General features: G+C 34.1%; 2 protein-coding genes and 1 pseudogene across 5 annotated transcripts in view; 2 read left to right on the top strand and 1 right to left on the bottom strand.

Moving 5' to 3' along the window:
- The first annotated feature begins 1,028 nt into the window (after positions 1–1,028).
- Positions 1,029–15,522, top strand: part of OR6C76 (olfactory receptor family 6 subfamily C member 76) — a 38,717-nt gene continuing 24,223 nt past the window's right edge. The window contains exons 1-3 of one of the 4 annotated variants that reach the window (XM_070270280.1): positions 1,029–1,224; positions 1,864–1,957; positions 6,955–7,105. The gene's annotated coding sequence lies outside the window, so the exon portion shown is untranslated. The remainder of the gene's footprint in view (positions 1,225–1,863; positions 1,958–6,954; positions 7,106–15,522) is intronic. The other 3 variants (XM_070270281.1, XM_070270282.1, XM_070270279.1) reach the window with 3 other exon arrangements.
- OR6C352P (olfactory receptor family 6 subfamily C member 352, pseudogene) lies at positions 2,188–3,107 on the top strand (annotated as a pseudogene).
- OR6C71 (olfactory receptor family 6 subfamily C member 71) lies at positions 11,584–12,540 on the bottom strand. The gene has a single exon (XM_001489686.4). It carries the CDS (start codon positions 12,538–12,540, stop codon positions 11,584–11,586), a length of 957 nt encoding a protein of 318 aa, XP_001489736.4.

Raw genomic sequence — 15,522 nt, 5'->3', positions numbered from 1 at the left:
TTCCATTAAATTAAACTATTTATATGTCTATGGAACTCCTAAATTAAATGTCAAAGTAAATATGTCTCAAATAATGAATATAAGGCAACTATTATAGTTGTCTTTTCAGATCAAAGCAGTGAGTAACAAGATGATGCCAGGGGAGAATATTGCTTGTACTGAACATGAGAAAATGAATCTGAGATTTCAAAAATAATGTAGAATTCTCACACTTTTCCGTAAGAAGTGAAAATTGTGCCAAGAACTATCTTTCTCATCTCTGTATTCTCAGAACCTAAGCTTGATCCCAACACATAAGCATCCAAAAAAGTAGTTATTGAATGAATTAATGATAGTGATTCCAATCAAAATCAGGTTTTTCTATGTCATCATTCAGTGGAGAGACGTAAAACCTTAAAGACAAGCCTGACATCTCCTGTGGTGTAGAATAATGGAGACCTCAGCCCCAGTCTAAAACATCACAATGAATTCTTTTTTTTTAAGTCTGAAATGGTTTTTTTTTTTTAGATTGATGCCTGAGCTAACATCTGTTGCCAATCTTTTTTTTTCCTCCTTCTCCCCAAAGCCCTCTAGTACATAGTGGTATATTCTAGTTGTAGGTTCTTCTGGCTCTGTTAGGTGGGATGCCACCTCAGCATGGCTTGATAAGCGGTGCTAGGTCCACGCCCAGGATCCGAACTGGTGAAACCCCAGGGCCACTGAAGCAGAGCGAACGAACTGAACCACTCGGCCACTGGGCCAGCCCCTACAATGAATTCCTAATATTTTCCTTGAGATTAAAGAAAAATCTACCGTTCACAACTTAGTCTGTTGCCATTTAGAAACTGCTAACCTCTATTACTTTAAGTCTCTTCTCCTTGTGAAGCTATGGATTATTATGAAAATGTCAGTACTCCTCTATATTTTTTGCCTCTGATTTCAGGCCACTATCACCCAAATATCGTATTCTAAACTGTGTACTAATTTGGACTATTGTTTAAGCTTGGTGACTTGAGAACACCTGTCTCCATGGTGCCATTTGTTTGTTCATCAACAAATCCCCCTGAGTCCATTGTAAATGAAGCAGAAAGAATTGTGGCTAGGGCTAGCCGGAATAACATTTCCTCTGCACACAAGATCATATCATCCTGCCCACCAAGCTTAGGAAGACATTACTCAGCCTTCAGTTCAACTATAACTTATTTCATTTCAAGTACCAAGATAATACTTCTTAAGTGGCAACAGGTAAGGTATCCCAGAACCTCAGATCCTTAGAGAAATCTGGGCTGATGTATAGAAATGTAACATACACCCTTTTTGTAAATGTTGTAGAGGAGTTCTTGGAATTATTCTTTATTATCAATATTTTGGATATTTGATTACAAATATAAGATGACAGAAGAGAAATAGATTGCAAAGCTTTTTGAAAAATCCCAAAGCACGTTATTTAAACAAATTAAAGAAGCCATTAGAAATGACTTTGACTAAACCAGTCATATTTACCATAAAAGTAAGTACATCTTTGATAGTTTCTTTGAGGAATATATTTTCTGCTTTAATGGTGTACAGTTATACTTTATACAAGTAACATCAATTATGCACGGCATTATGTATAAATAAAATTAAACTGCACACTTTATACGAAATATATAAACGAAGGAAAGTGATGATTGAGTCATCTCTGAAGATTGTAAAAGTTTGAATGGGGAAGGAGAAAGAAATGCTTATTTAAAATGGAAAAAATAAAAAATGTATATGCAGAAGAAAGTAACAACAGAAAAGTATCTTCAAAAAGTATTATGGTATATTGGGAGTAAACTCTCAGAGTTTTACTTGAGAAGGTTTAATCTCAGGGGTTTTAATCTTTTTTTTCTTGTTTTCTAGAATATATAGAAACATTCAGAAGACAGAGATTTATACTTAAATATGTAAGAATACAATGCAGGAAACATAGAAATAATGAGTTATACGCCATAAGGTATAACAGAGTTTTAAAAAATATTTTGTTTCTATGTACTAGAAAATCATTTTTCTCTAAAAGCAAAAGACAGAAATAATCTTTAAAAAAAATGTATGTCCATGTACAGGCATGAAAGTTTGTGCGTGTGTGAGTTTCTTTGCTGATGTCACAGCTTTCTTATTTCTTCCTCTATTTTATAACTAAAACAGAGTGTATCAGTATAAAAAAAGAAAATAATGAGAACTTACACAGAAGTAACAGAACTTATTCTTCTTGGATTGACAAATGACCACAGTGGCAGGTTGTACTTTTCCTGTTTCTGCTTGCTACTCACATGCTAAGTGTAACTGGGAACCTGATCATTATCATTCTCACCCTTTCAGATCCCCATCTGCAGATTCTGATGAATTCTTCCTTCCAAACTTCTCATTCCTAGAAATATCATTCACATCTGTCTACAATCCCAAATTACTTGTCGCCATTGTGACAAGGGACAGAACCATTTCCTATAATGGTTGTGTGGCTCGGTTATTTTTTCCAACTTCCTGGGGGTAATAGAATTTTACCTTCTGGCCGCCATGTCCTATGACCGCTATGTGGCCATCTGCAAACCTCTACATTACACAACCATAATGAGCAGCAGAGTCTGTATCCTTCTTGTCCTTAGCTCATGGCTTGCAGGATTCCTGATCATCTTTCCACCAATACCCTGCTGCTGCAGTTGGATTTCTGTGCCTCCAATATAATTGGCCATTTTATCTGTGACTCTTCTCCAGTTCTGCAGCTTTCTTGCACGAACACTCGCTTTCTAGAACTCACGGAATTTTTTTAGCTGTGTTAACTCTCATGGTCACCTTAACACTAGCTATTCTCTCCTACACATATATCATCCGGACAATTCTGAGAATTCCTTCCACGAGTCAAAGGAAAAAGCCTTTTCCATGTGTTCTTCCCACCAGATAGTTGTCTCCCCGTCTTGGACAGCTGCATCTTCACGTTCATTAAGCCTTCTGCAAGGGAAAGACTGACTTTAAGCAAAGGGGTAGCTGTGCTCAATACCTCAGTGGCTCCTCTCTTGAATCCTTTCATATACACACTAAGAAATGAACAAGTGAAGCAAGCCTTCAAGACCCTGCTCCAGAGAATGGTCTTTTCTTCAAATAAATGAATGTGATTATGTGAAAAATGTGCCCCTGAAAACAAAGCTGAAGGAAACTCAATGCTCCTCTCTATGCGCATTCTGTCAACACTTCATTTCATTGTTTCAGTTAGGCATATTTATATATCATCAATGCCTCTTGTTATTAGCCTAAAAACGAGGTTCTAACTATTTTAAGTTATATAGAAAATGGTCAATCTCTCACCTGTGTAATCAAATTTTATATGTCAATAATTTCCATTGTTTCTCATATAAAAGTGAGGTAGATTGTGAATTCATCCAGAAAAAACAAATTGCTAAAACATAAGAAGCTTGAAACTTGAGGATATTATGCTAAGTGAACTAAGACAGAGAAAGACAAATACTGCTTGATCTCACTTATATGTGGAATCAAAAAAAATTAAATTAAATAAAAATAAATTTAAAACCCAAACTCATAGTATAAAAGATCACACTTGTGATTATTAGAAAGTGGTGGACAGGAACGATTGGATGAAGATGCTCAAAAAGTACCCACTTCCAGTCATAAGATGAATAAGTACTAGGGATGTAATGGACAACCTGATGACTATAGTTAACACTGCTGTATGATATATAGGAAAGTTGTTCAGAGAGTAGATCCGAAGAGTACTCATCACAAGGAGAAAAACGTTGTTTTTCTTTTTTTGTATCTATATGAGATGAAGAAGTTTAACTAAACTCTTGCGGTAATCATTTCATGATATATGTAAGCTGAACAACGTAATTGAAATGAACTATGGGTATCTCAATTAAAATATAAAAAGCATTGCCTTGTAAATAGTGAACATGCTTTATTTATATTAACAAAAAAACATAAAACTATTCAGAAAATTTCTAAGTATATTGTTGAGAGACGACTATACAAATTTTTGAAAATTAAAGATACGTTAATTTCAGAGTTGACATTTATTTATTTAACAAACATAATTGAGCGACACTGTACCACACAGTGCCGTAGGCTTTGAGAACAGTATGTTGAACTAATTATAGCCCCTATTTTCACTAAGTTTACATTCCATGTGTGAAAAGATTCTTAACTATTGAATAATTGATATTTGTATGTGTATTTATACGTGTAGGTATATTTGTATGTATGTGTATCCAGGTAGTTGTAGTTTTCTGTAAAGAAAAATTAAGATAAAGTGAGAATGATGAAGTTGCTATTTAAGAAATTACATTTTAAACAATAAAATGCTATGTTTTCTTCATCACATTGTCTAACTGAATATGTATTTATAAATATATATGCCTTTTGTTGATGACGTAGAGACCCATGAACTCACACGTATTAGATGAAAAGTGGTGGCTTAAGAGAAATTGGCCTCTCAATAAAGATAGAAGAACATTAATAATTATTCTGAGCATGGCATTTGGAATATAAAGAAAAGAATTCCAGAGGCTGGAAAGAGTATGTATAAAGACAGACTAGTGAGAGGAAATATGACACACTGCAAGATGGAAAACAGTTCCGTATCAGTTAATATACATGTGTGTTTTGTTTTTGGGGGGAAGATTAGCCCTGAGCTAACATCCACCACCAATCCTCCTCTTTTTGCTAAGGCAAATGGCCCTGAGCTAACGTCTCTGCCCATCTTCCTCTGTTTTATATGTAGGACACCTGCCACAGCATGGCTTGATAAGCAGTGCGTGGGTGTGCAAACTTAATCACTGCACCACAGGGCTGGCCCCAATATATATATTTTGAAAGTCTCAAACGTACAATTGAGTGGTCTCCTAGAGTTTTACAGAACCAGTCTTTGCCTACTAGGATGCCTTTCCAAAGTTTTTCAGACAGCTGTCATTTATCCTCAAATTTCCAAGTTAATCAATGCCATTACATTCACATGGAAAGTCAATATTTTCCCAGGTGTTTTTGCATAAGATTTGAATTTTAAAACCTAGACACAAATTTAAAATCTAACATTTGTTTGCTGTTTGACACTAGGATAATCTACCTAGGCTCTTTAAATTAAATTCCAATATAAAGCCTGCTTTTCTAATTGAAAAAAGCCTTCTTTGATATACCATAGAATAGAGATGTGGAGATATTTTTTAAGTATCATCATCAAACTTGAACATGAATACTTCTATTTAGGTTCACTATTATGTTTCTGAAAACATCACATATTTAGTTAAATATTTCCTAGAGAGTTATAAAACCAAATTAATAATTTTAGACTTCACAGGTGATCTATATTCTGGGCAGATATGTTAGAAAAACATAGCGGTATTACGTTTCCAAAATGAATTCATAGTGGAATGTTTTGAAGATGAACAAATCAGAGAAATAAATTAAAAAATGAAGTGAATCTAGCCATGCATAAGAGAACATCACAGATTGAAATTATATGATTAAAATGATAAAATTTTAGCAATAGATTAAGTATCTATTTGTGGGTGACTTCAATCACTGTCATAACATAAAAATAGAGAAATGAATATGAAGAAAGGGTAGCTGATATGGGCTGTAGTTTTCAATAGGCTTTAGTGGTATTCTTTTATAAAAACCAAAGGTAATATTTTAAAGTAGTAAAGATGCATTTTTTTTTTTTTTTTTTTTTGCTGTATCCTTCAGGGCTTGTCTTGTTTATTTCTTAGAGTATATATAAAAGGGCTTAATGCAAGTGTAACTGAAGTACTGAGTACTGATACCCCCTTGTTTAAAGCTACCCTTTCCTCTGCAGAAGATTTAATAAACATAAGAATACAACTACCATAAGAGACAGAGACAACAATCATGTGGGAGGAACAGCTAGGAAAAGCCGCTTTCTTCTGCTGGGCAGAAGGGATCTTCAGATTTGTTCTTATGATATTTGCATAGAAAACCATTACCAGTGCCAGGAGTGTGACAGTGGCAAAAAATAGTCACAATTTTATGCTTATTTTGTCCAATTCCAGCACTCTTCGTTTCTTCGTATAGATCCAAGTTCTGACTAATATCATATTCCTCCTGTCTGAAGAATTTTCCTTAGCATTTCTTGTGGATTATGTCTTTGGTTAGTAAATTACTCAATTTTTATTCGCATGAGAAATTCTTTATTTCTCTTTCTCTTCTAAAGCATATTTTTGCTATGCAGAGATATCTTGGTTGACTTTTTTTTCTTTCAGAACTTACAGATGTCATTACATTGTCCTTTCAGTTTCAAGGTTTTGTATGAGTCTGCTCCAATTCCTATTCTTCTTCTTCTGAAACAATCCTGCCTCTCGCAGCCTTCTCAATTTTCTCTTTGTCTTTGGTGCTTGGTAATATGAATATAATACGCCTAGGTTTGTTTTTCTTCATAATTCTCCAGCTTGGTATTCTATAAACATTTTGGATTGGTGATTTCATATCTGTCACCAATTTTGGAAAATTCTTAGCCATTAATTCTTTAAGTATTTCTCCAAGAAATTTTGTATTCAGCTAGTCAAGAGTTGAGCTCTGTTTTAAGTTTGTTGTGGCTATGAGGTCCTTCAGTCATCACGGATTTCAGATCCCTCCAGTGACACTTATGTTTATTGTGCGGGCTATTTTACCAGAGTGTTTTCTGAATATGTGTCCTCACTTGGCTTGGGTGCTCCTGTGTGATTTTGGCTGTTTTCTTTGCACCGTTCACAGAGAATCTGTCTTTTGCAGCTCTTCTAGCTGTATTTGCTGTTACGATTACTCAAGTGTTTGTTAGCGTTGGATGAGGTGGGATGCAGAGGAAGGTCACATTCTCTGATGTTCTAATTGAGCCTGAGTCTTAGGGAGATAATGAGAACCTGGATTTTGAGCATTTTGCCTTCACAAGTGTTTCTTTTCATTATCCTCATTTAATGCTGGATCTCTCACACATTTCTACCCTTTTGCCAGGACACAGATTTTTTTCCCCTGTTCCTCTTTGACAACTCCATGGATTGCCATCAGGCCATCAGGATACAATTTTGTGGCTCTACTCCCAGAAGTTTGAGGTGTTTTTTCCTTAATGGATATGTGGGAGATAAGTCTTGTCTGAATTTCACAGGTAATTGACGTTCCTCTCTCATAGCAGGGGCCCTTAGATTACATTTTTTTTCCCCTCCCTTGAAGATTTGGTTTTTGTCTCATAGACGATTTAGGGCAATAAGTCGGAGGGGAGTTTCAGCAGCGGTGGCTGCTCCACTCCCCAACCCACAGCACCATGGGGAGTGCTTGCTCAAGATTCTCCCTCGTGGGCTTCCTAGGGGAAACATGTGGAAGAGAGTTCAAATCTCCCTCTGTTGGCAACTTCTACTGGCTCTACATTCTCCTGCCAGCCACACTTAGCGTTTAATTCGTTAAAAGTTTCTAGCTGCATACTCAAATATTTGCAGGCTTACGTGATGTTTGCTTTATTTCTGGCACAGAAAAGCAAATATTTGGACTCTCTTTCTGCCTTAGGGTGCATATCTGTCTTTAGAGTTAGGATTAATTGTTTGATTAAAATCTTCAGTTCTTTCATGAGTTTAGAAAAGTCATTAATTTGTAGTTTATCAATTTTTTATATTGCTGTGAGAGTGGGAAATTTTTTTCAACCTTTTTACTGCTATGAGCTAAAGTAGAGTCCCTTGATTATCTTTTAATCACTCTTAGTTGTCTTAAGTAATGTCTCCAGAGGCCACCTAGTTAAAAATGTTTCTGTCTAAATATAGTGTGAATTCCATAGTGTTTTCTCTCTCTTAGGATTTTTTTCTTTGATTTCCCTGAAAATAAATTCCCCATGTTCATTTAAAGTTATTCAAATGAAATATATGTGATTTTATCGTTGAATCAAGCTTTTCCCCAGAAAAATCACAGAAATGATTAGAGATAATAGTCTTCAGATAATCTTCTCAGTAATTTGTAGAGAAATAAATTCGTAGATTGTTTATTATATTGTACCATATATCTTAAATCATTGTTTTCTAATATGATAGACATCAATAATCCTGCAATTTCTGTCAAACCATCCCCCCTCATGATTACTCAGGTACACAAATTTGACAAAATTAATAAAGCTGTATGATCAAAAGAGTGTGTCTTATACTATGTCTTTTTATCTTACTTAAAATAATTATAATATTAAAAATTGGGAAGGGGCATTTTAATCACACGATCAAGTGGTTGGCTATAAGATAACACCAGAACATAATCTATTATGTTATACTTTTTCTTTCATAAAGTAAGCAGTGATTTCTGCATATAACTTCAAAGTGTATTTTCAGATCCTAAAACAAACACTAATTTCTAGTGTGAAACATATTTAATGATTAAATACATCATTTAATTTTATGCTAACACAAAGTTAACTCATTTTCCCTGAATAAATATCATGTTAGTGGAAGCTGTCGAGGGTGAATATAGACTTTGACTTGATTTGTTTCATTTTTATTAAGATTAAATTAGGATTCGTCATTTCATATAACATTCCCTATGATGTGTCTACCAAATATAGTCTGAGTTTTATTATGTTTATTTATGTCTAATTAAGTGTGAAGGATTGGCGTTTTCTCTGAGTGCCAGTAAGAAATTAATTATTTTTGAATTGCATAAGAAACTGTGGGAGGTGAGGGATTTTACAATTTTAGTGTTTTTTTTTTTAAATAACTTCTGTAGTAAAACACAAATAAAGTAGGAAAATTCCTTTTAGGGCTTCAGAAATATTACTTTCATCCTTCATTGACAAATATAATATATGTGTATCTAAACACTGTAGATTTAACTTTTGAAAACAGAAGTAACTACTGTAATATTGTTTCTGTTTATCTTTAAATTCATTTAAGTGAGTAATAACTAATATCCTCAGACTTCTTTGTAAAACAAGTAATGTTTTATTTCCACTTCTATAATTTCTCTACTCAAACAGACCCTCTACATTCCAACTCACGCAGGACAAGTGTCAACTTAGGCGTTTAGAGTGGCCCTGGTAATGAGAAAATATCCAGAAATTGCGTCTCGTACCTTTAAATACACAGCTTGCTTTATTAGATCCCCAGTGTAAATAGAAGGGGAATTGATCACAGAAATAGAAAATTAGAAACTTTTACTTAAACATCACAAATATACATTGTTCACTATTTCCTCTCCTTCTGAAAATCCATAGTAAAATATTGTAAATTGTGAAAAGCATACATTAATTGAAGAAGAGAGCATTAATGGGGCCAATATTGGGTAAAATCTTTCGGTAACTTTTGGAAGGTGGAAAGATGAAGAATTGTGGATTGATATAGTTAAGTAGAAGAAGCTAGAGCTTTCTAGATTTAAAAAAGAACCTGGTTAAAATTTTCCTCTGACCCCTATATTCTGTTTCCTTTTTTTTTTTTATTTATTTTTTTTTTTGAAGATGATTAGCCCTGAGCTAACTACTGCCAGTCCTCCTCTTTTTGCTGAGAAAGCCTGGTCCTGAGTTAACATCATGCCCATCTTCCTCTACTTTATATGTGGGATGCCTACCACAGTATGGCGTGCCAAGCGGTGTCATGTCCGCACCCGGGATCAAAACTGGCAAACCCGGGCCGCCAGGAAGCGGAATGTGCAAACTTAACCGCAGCGCCACCAGGCCGGCCCAACCCCTGTAAGTTCTGAAGTGTGAAATAGTCAAAGTGATGTTTTAGTACATAATCATGTATCTCTAGTAGATAGATATGGCCACACTCTTAAAGCGTGAAAGAAGTGCGTACTGTGTGGTGAGCAGTGGTGGTCACTCAGTGGATTTTCAAAAGTATTCACACACAAATACAAGCTTTATTGGGAAAAGTGTTGGGCATAAACCATGTTGATAAGACTTTTTTCTTGATTGATTCCTTTAACCCAAAGGATCAAATAAATAGGCAGAGGAAATAGTAAAATGAGTCATACACAAAAAATTAGTAATGGGAGTTGTATACAACACACTGTCTTACAAGGCTGTACCTTTAAATATTTGACTGTGACAAGAGAGGAGAAGAAGAAAAAAAATAGAGCAAAAAATTAGTAGATCTATGAAAAAATAAGAAGAGAAAGAAAATATATGGAAAATAACTGTCATCCAACACAATCAAAAAATAAGAAAGGAAATAAGAGCGGAAATAGAAAGAAAGAGAGGGAAGAGAAGAGAGGAGAAAAGGAGAAAAGAAATTGAAAAGGAAAACAAGAAAAAGAAAAGGTAAAACATATTTCTGAAAAATCACAAATCCAGAAGAATATTTGAAAGACTGCTTAGTAAGTTCAATACCTTAAAAGAACATAAGATTAAATTAAAGGATAAATAGGGACCGGCCCCGTGGCTGAGTGGCTAAGTTTGCGCGCTCTGCTGCAGGCAGCCCAGTGTTTCGTCAGTTCAAATCCCGAGTGCGGACATGGCACAGCTCATCGAGCAACACTGAGGCGGCATCCCACATGCCACAACTAGGAGGACCCACAACTAAGAATATACAACTATGTACCGGGGGGCTTTGGGGAGAAAAAGGAAAAAAATAAAATAAAATCTTTAAAAAAAAATAATTAAAGGATAAATAGAAAGCCACACAAAAAGAACAATCTAATTATAGTAATAGTAACAAAAATTAAAAGGAAACAAGAGTATAAGAGAAGGTTTAAAAGAAAGATTGATAATATAAGAAAGTTCTACAAAGATGTAAACTAAAGTGGAATCACAAGTCAAATGTATAAAAAACCAAAAATCTAATGTTGCATCAGTTGAACGTTGTGATTAATAGAACAAACATAACAAAGCTCTATCAAAATTCAGAACATGCTTTAAAATGACAAAAAATAATTTAATAGATGTGTAAAAAAATAATGGAGATTCTAAAATGTGGTACTTTAGCATTATTGCTGGAGGGAAAATTAGCAATGGAAAGGAAGAGAAAAGACAGATAAATACCTAAGAGAACGGATTATAAAAGCAAAATATAATCACTTATGTTAAACTATGATGAACAATGTGTCTCATAGTTATTAAACACAAAAATTAAAGATAAATATCATTAGATTGAGCTGAAAAGGTAATTAAAATGAACAATCAGTAACCTCAATTAAAATATAAAAATCTTTGCCCTGTAAATAGTGATATGGAAATCTTTTAGGTATTATCTTTAATTTGAACATGAATACTTCTATTTAGGTTCATTATTATGTTTCTGTAACATCACATATTTAGTAAAACATTTCCTAAAGGGTAATAAAATCAAATTAATAATTATAGAGTTCACAAGTGATCTTTGCTGTGGGCACACAGACATTTTGCTATGTTAGAAACATAGAGGTGTTAGCTTTCTAAAGTGAATTCATAGTGGAATATTTTGAAGATGAACAAATCAGAGTAGTAAATTAAAGAGTGAAGTGAGTCTAGCAATGCTTAAGAGAACATTATATATACGGATTATATGATTAAAGGATAAAGATTTAGCAATATTTTAAAACCTTATTTGTCAGTGACTTCAACTACCATAACATAAAACTAAAAGAATACGTTAAAAGAGTGTCTGAGATTGGCTGTAATTTTCAATAAGCTGTAATGGTATTCTATATCAAAGCCAAAGCTAATATTCTAAAGTAGTAAAGATGCATTTTTTTTACTGTATCCTTCAGGGCTTGTTTCACTTGTTTATTTCTTAGAGTATAAATAAAAGGATTTAATACAGGTGCAACTGAGGTAGTGAGTACTGCTACCCCCTTGTTTAAAGCTACCCTTTCCTCTGCAGAAGGTTTAATATACATAAAAATACAGCTGCCATAAGAGATAGAGACAACAATCATGTGGGAGGAACAGGTAGAGAAAGCCTTCTTCTGCTGGGCACAAGGGATCTTCAGAATTGTTCTCATGATATTTGCATAGGAGAGCAATACCAGTGCCAATGTAATCAGGAGTGTGACAGTGGCTAAAATAAAACTTAACAGTTCTATGACTTGGGTGTCTGTGCAGGAGAGTTTGAGGACAGGAGAATAGTCACAGAAAAAGTGGTCAATAGCATTGGCATCACAGAATTCCAACCTCAGGCCCATGATAAGTCCAGGAGAGACTGTTAATAACCCAGCCAACCAAGAGGTAACAACCAGTTGGGTGCAGACTCTGTTGCTTATAATGGTTGCATAATGAAGGGGTTTGCAGATGGCCACATAGCGGTCATAGGACATGGCAGCCAACAGGAAAAACTCTGAAACACCCAAAAAGATGGTAAAAAACAACTGTGTCACACAAGCATCATAGGAAATTGTTTTATCCATAGTCACTATGCTGACCAGGAATCTAGGGATGCAGACAGATGTCAAGGATAATTCTAAGAAGGAAAAATTCTGAAGGAAGAAATACATGGGTGTGTTGAGGTGGGAATGCAGCAGAGTGAGGAGGATAATGGTCAGATTTCCAGTGACACTCAATAAATATGTCAGAAGTAGAAAAAAGAAAATTATAATTTGCCAGTTTGGGTCATCTGTCAGTCCTAGGAGAATGAATGTTGTCACCATTGTATCGTTTATCATGGTGAAATTCCTTCTAATACCATTAGATCTAGGAAAAAAAATAGATAATCCCATGTTTAAAAATTCTTCACTAAACATAGATTTAAAAGTGATGTGAACAACCAAGTAACACATTTTATCTAGCAGTCAGAACCACAGGCTTAATCCTACTTATTTCATCTCCTTTTCTGGATACCCATTTTCCTAATTCTCTCAGATCTTTACTTTGCAAAAGAATGGCTATATTATCTCCTGTTTTAAGAATCTGCAAGTTTCTCTGGTTTAAACTTTTATCTAAGATACTGAGAAGGAACTTTACTGAATCTTTCTGACATCTTACTGAATCCACAAGAAAACATTCTTTAGGTTGGCTTGGTTAATCTCCTTATTGTTAAAATAATCTTCTGCTCACTTTGTTTTGGCAAGATATATCTTTTCTGTATTCTTTTGCATTTTAAACAGGTAGTCAGGACCAAACTTTCGTAATTAATCTTTTCTTAAATGGTTACTTTCTGACGATATATTTCTGCTTAGTCTTCAGGTTCCTTGGTACTGTCAATTAGAACTTTTTTCAGTGGAAAGAAGTTTTTATGAATTTTAGTATAACATGAATCTCAAAATTGCTATGTAGAAATTAAGGTGAAATTTTACATGGAATTTGAAGTTAATTTATTAATTGTTCAGTGAGCTTCATCTTCATTAATAGTTTTATCAATGTGAGGAATATTTTACATTCAGTCATATTAAAGTACCCAATCATTTACTAAATACGTATCACCCAAATTTTCAATAAAAACTTTTGAGAATTGTTGTTCTTCTAATAGATAAATTCAAACACTCTTTAAAATACATACATTGAATCTTGACTCACGAGTTACATAAATATTTTCTTTGTTCCTCAAATTCTAGATTTAATTGGTTTAAGCTGTGGTCACACATTCCAAATAGAATGGATTATATTGTAATTGCTTTGTACACAAAACAACAAAATACTGAAAATACTTACTTTCCATAAATCCTGCAGGAGTTTTGTTTACTGATGCTTTGTGAAATTTTTTTGTATCATTAACCAAAAATATAATATGAATTATTTCCCCAAAGAGATGTGTATTTCTATCTATCCCATAGTTTTCTTTGCTTCCTCACTCTTCAAGGAGACCTTGTTTACGTTAAAATCTAGGAACGTTTAATAATAAACTTAAATGTGTGTGAACCTCTCTCTTTCTTCCTCTCTCTCTATGTCCCTCCATTCATCATACAAGTGGTGTTTGCAAACACATTTTTCTGATTTCCTGACAAATAAAAATGAATAACATCTGGGTTCAGCCTAACTTAAAATCTGAATATCTAAGTTACTTATCTAGAATCAAAAGAGTAGAGTTTGTGTGTGTGTGTAAAGAGAATGCCGGTCACTCACTAGAGACTCTCAATCTTTCTTGAATACAAATGGTTTTGCCTCCATATAGCTATAGATTTATCTTTGTTCTTTAATAATGAAGAGAGTATTTACTCAGAACTTGTATAGGACCCTGGGGATTCTTGTGGAGAAGGTATTAATTGACTATTTTCATCATTAACTAAAAACAAAATAACAAAGTTAATCAAGAGTTAGTTATGATATCTATATGGAGTCTTAAATGTTGATGTTAAAATAGACTCTAGTGAGGATTAAAAGGACATATAAAGAACTTTACACTTTTCAAAGTGTCTGAGCTGAGACTGACCCAAAGAAAGAAGAAAACTAGAGCTCTCTCACTTTCCATTCCAAATGTAGAATCAAGATAGTAATATTGACATCTCTTTAATGACAACATTGTCTATAACCTCTAATTCACTGAATATTCGTTAATTACATATGTTTTTTCCTTAGGCCAAAAATACGTGTTTGTTATTTTCTGCACACAACCTATTAGCCTTTCAGCCTTAGTAAAACAACCTTTTTTATACCAGTAAATATTAGCATATTTATTATATATTAATGTGGTGACCAGGAAAAAATGGCTTAACTGACTTTTTAGGAAGTAATTAATAATAAAAATGTAATTAAATAAAATCCCTTTAGAAAAAAGTACATCTATATTTTTGTCCATGTGTCCTCTAATCCAAGGAAATGATTTATTCTCTCATGAAATATTATGTAAAATAACAGAAAAATAGGAAAAGTAAATCTTTCATGTTTACATTTTACTAAGAAAACTAGCGAAAAATGTGTAAAACTTGATGAAAAACAACTTGAATTCATAACAGAAGAGGCTAGAGTGATTTTCTGCAGAGAATGATATCAGTAATTGATTATGGTACATATATAGAGTAAGAGATTTTCTTTGGGGAGGATTAATTATATTTTAGAAAATGTCAAAAATTTAAATGCTAAACCAGCGAGGAAAATTTTTTCACTTTTTATGTACTAATATATCCTTTTTACATGAGCTTTGAAAATAGCAGAGGGGGGGCTGGCCCAGTGGCACAGAGGTTAAGTTCGCACGTTCCACTTCTCAGTGGCCCGGGGTTCACGGGTTCCGTTCCTGAGTGCAGACATGGCACTGCTTGGCAAGCCATGCTGTGGTAGGCGTCCCACATATAAAGCAGAGGAAGATGGGCACGGATGTTAGCTCAGGGCCAGGCTTCCTCAGTAAAAAGAGGAGGACTGGCAGTAATTAGCTCAGGGCTAATCTTCCTCAAAAAAAAAAAAAAAAAGAGCAGAGGAAGATGGAATACTTGTGAGAGTTTGATAAGAGAAGCAAATCTCTTATGAGTGATATTGTACAAAAGAAATTTTAGAGAATAGACCTACTAGGCCATGCATAATTGTGGAATTGTTGAAAAAACATATGGAAGATTGTTACCTCTGTTGACGATGGTACTCTGAAGTTGTATAGAAAGAGCAGGCAGTTCAGAAGAAAGCCTGATGTGAGGCAAGAGGAAATCTTACTTTTAAATATAACAGATTATTGAAGAAGCAACGTGGACTCAAGAAACTAAAATTTCAGAAAGAGAAACTTT

The sequence above is a fragment of the Equus caballus genome, chromosome 6, assembly GCF_041296265.1.
Source record: "Equus caballus isolate H_3958 breed thoroughbred chromosome 6, TB-T2T, whole genome shotgun sequence".
Taxonomy (NCBI): Eukaryota; Metazoa; Chordata; class Mammalia; order Perissodactyla; family Equidae; genus Equus; species Equus caballus.
The sequence above is the reverse complement of the archived record's forward strand: the minus strand, read 5'-3'. Positions and strand labels throughout refer to the sequence as shown.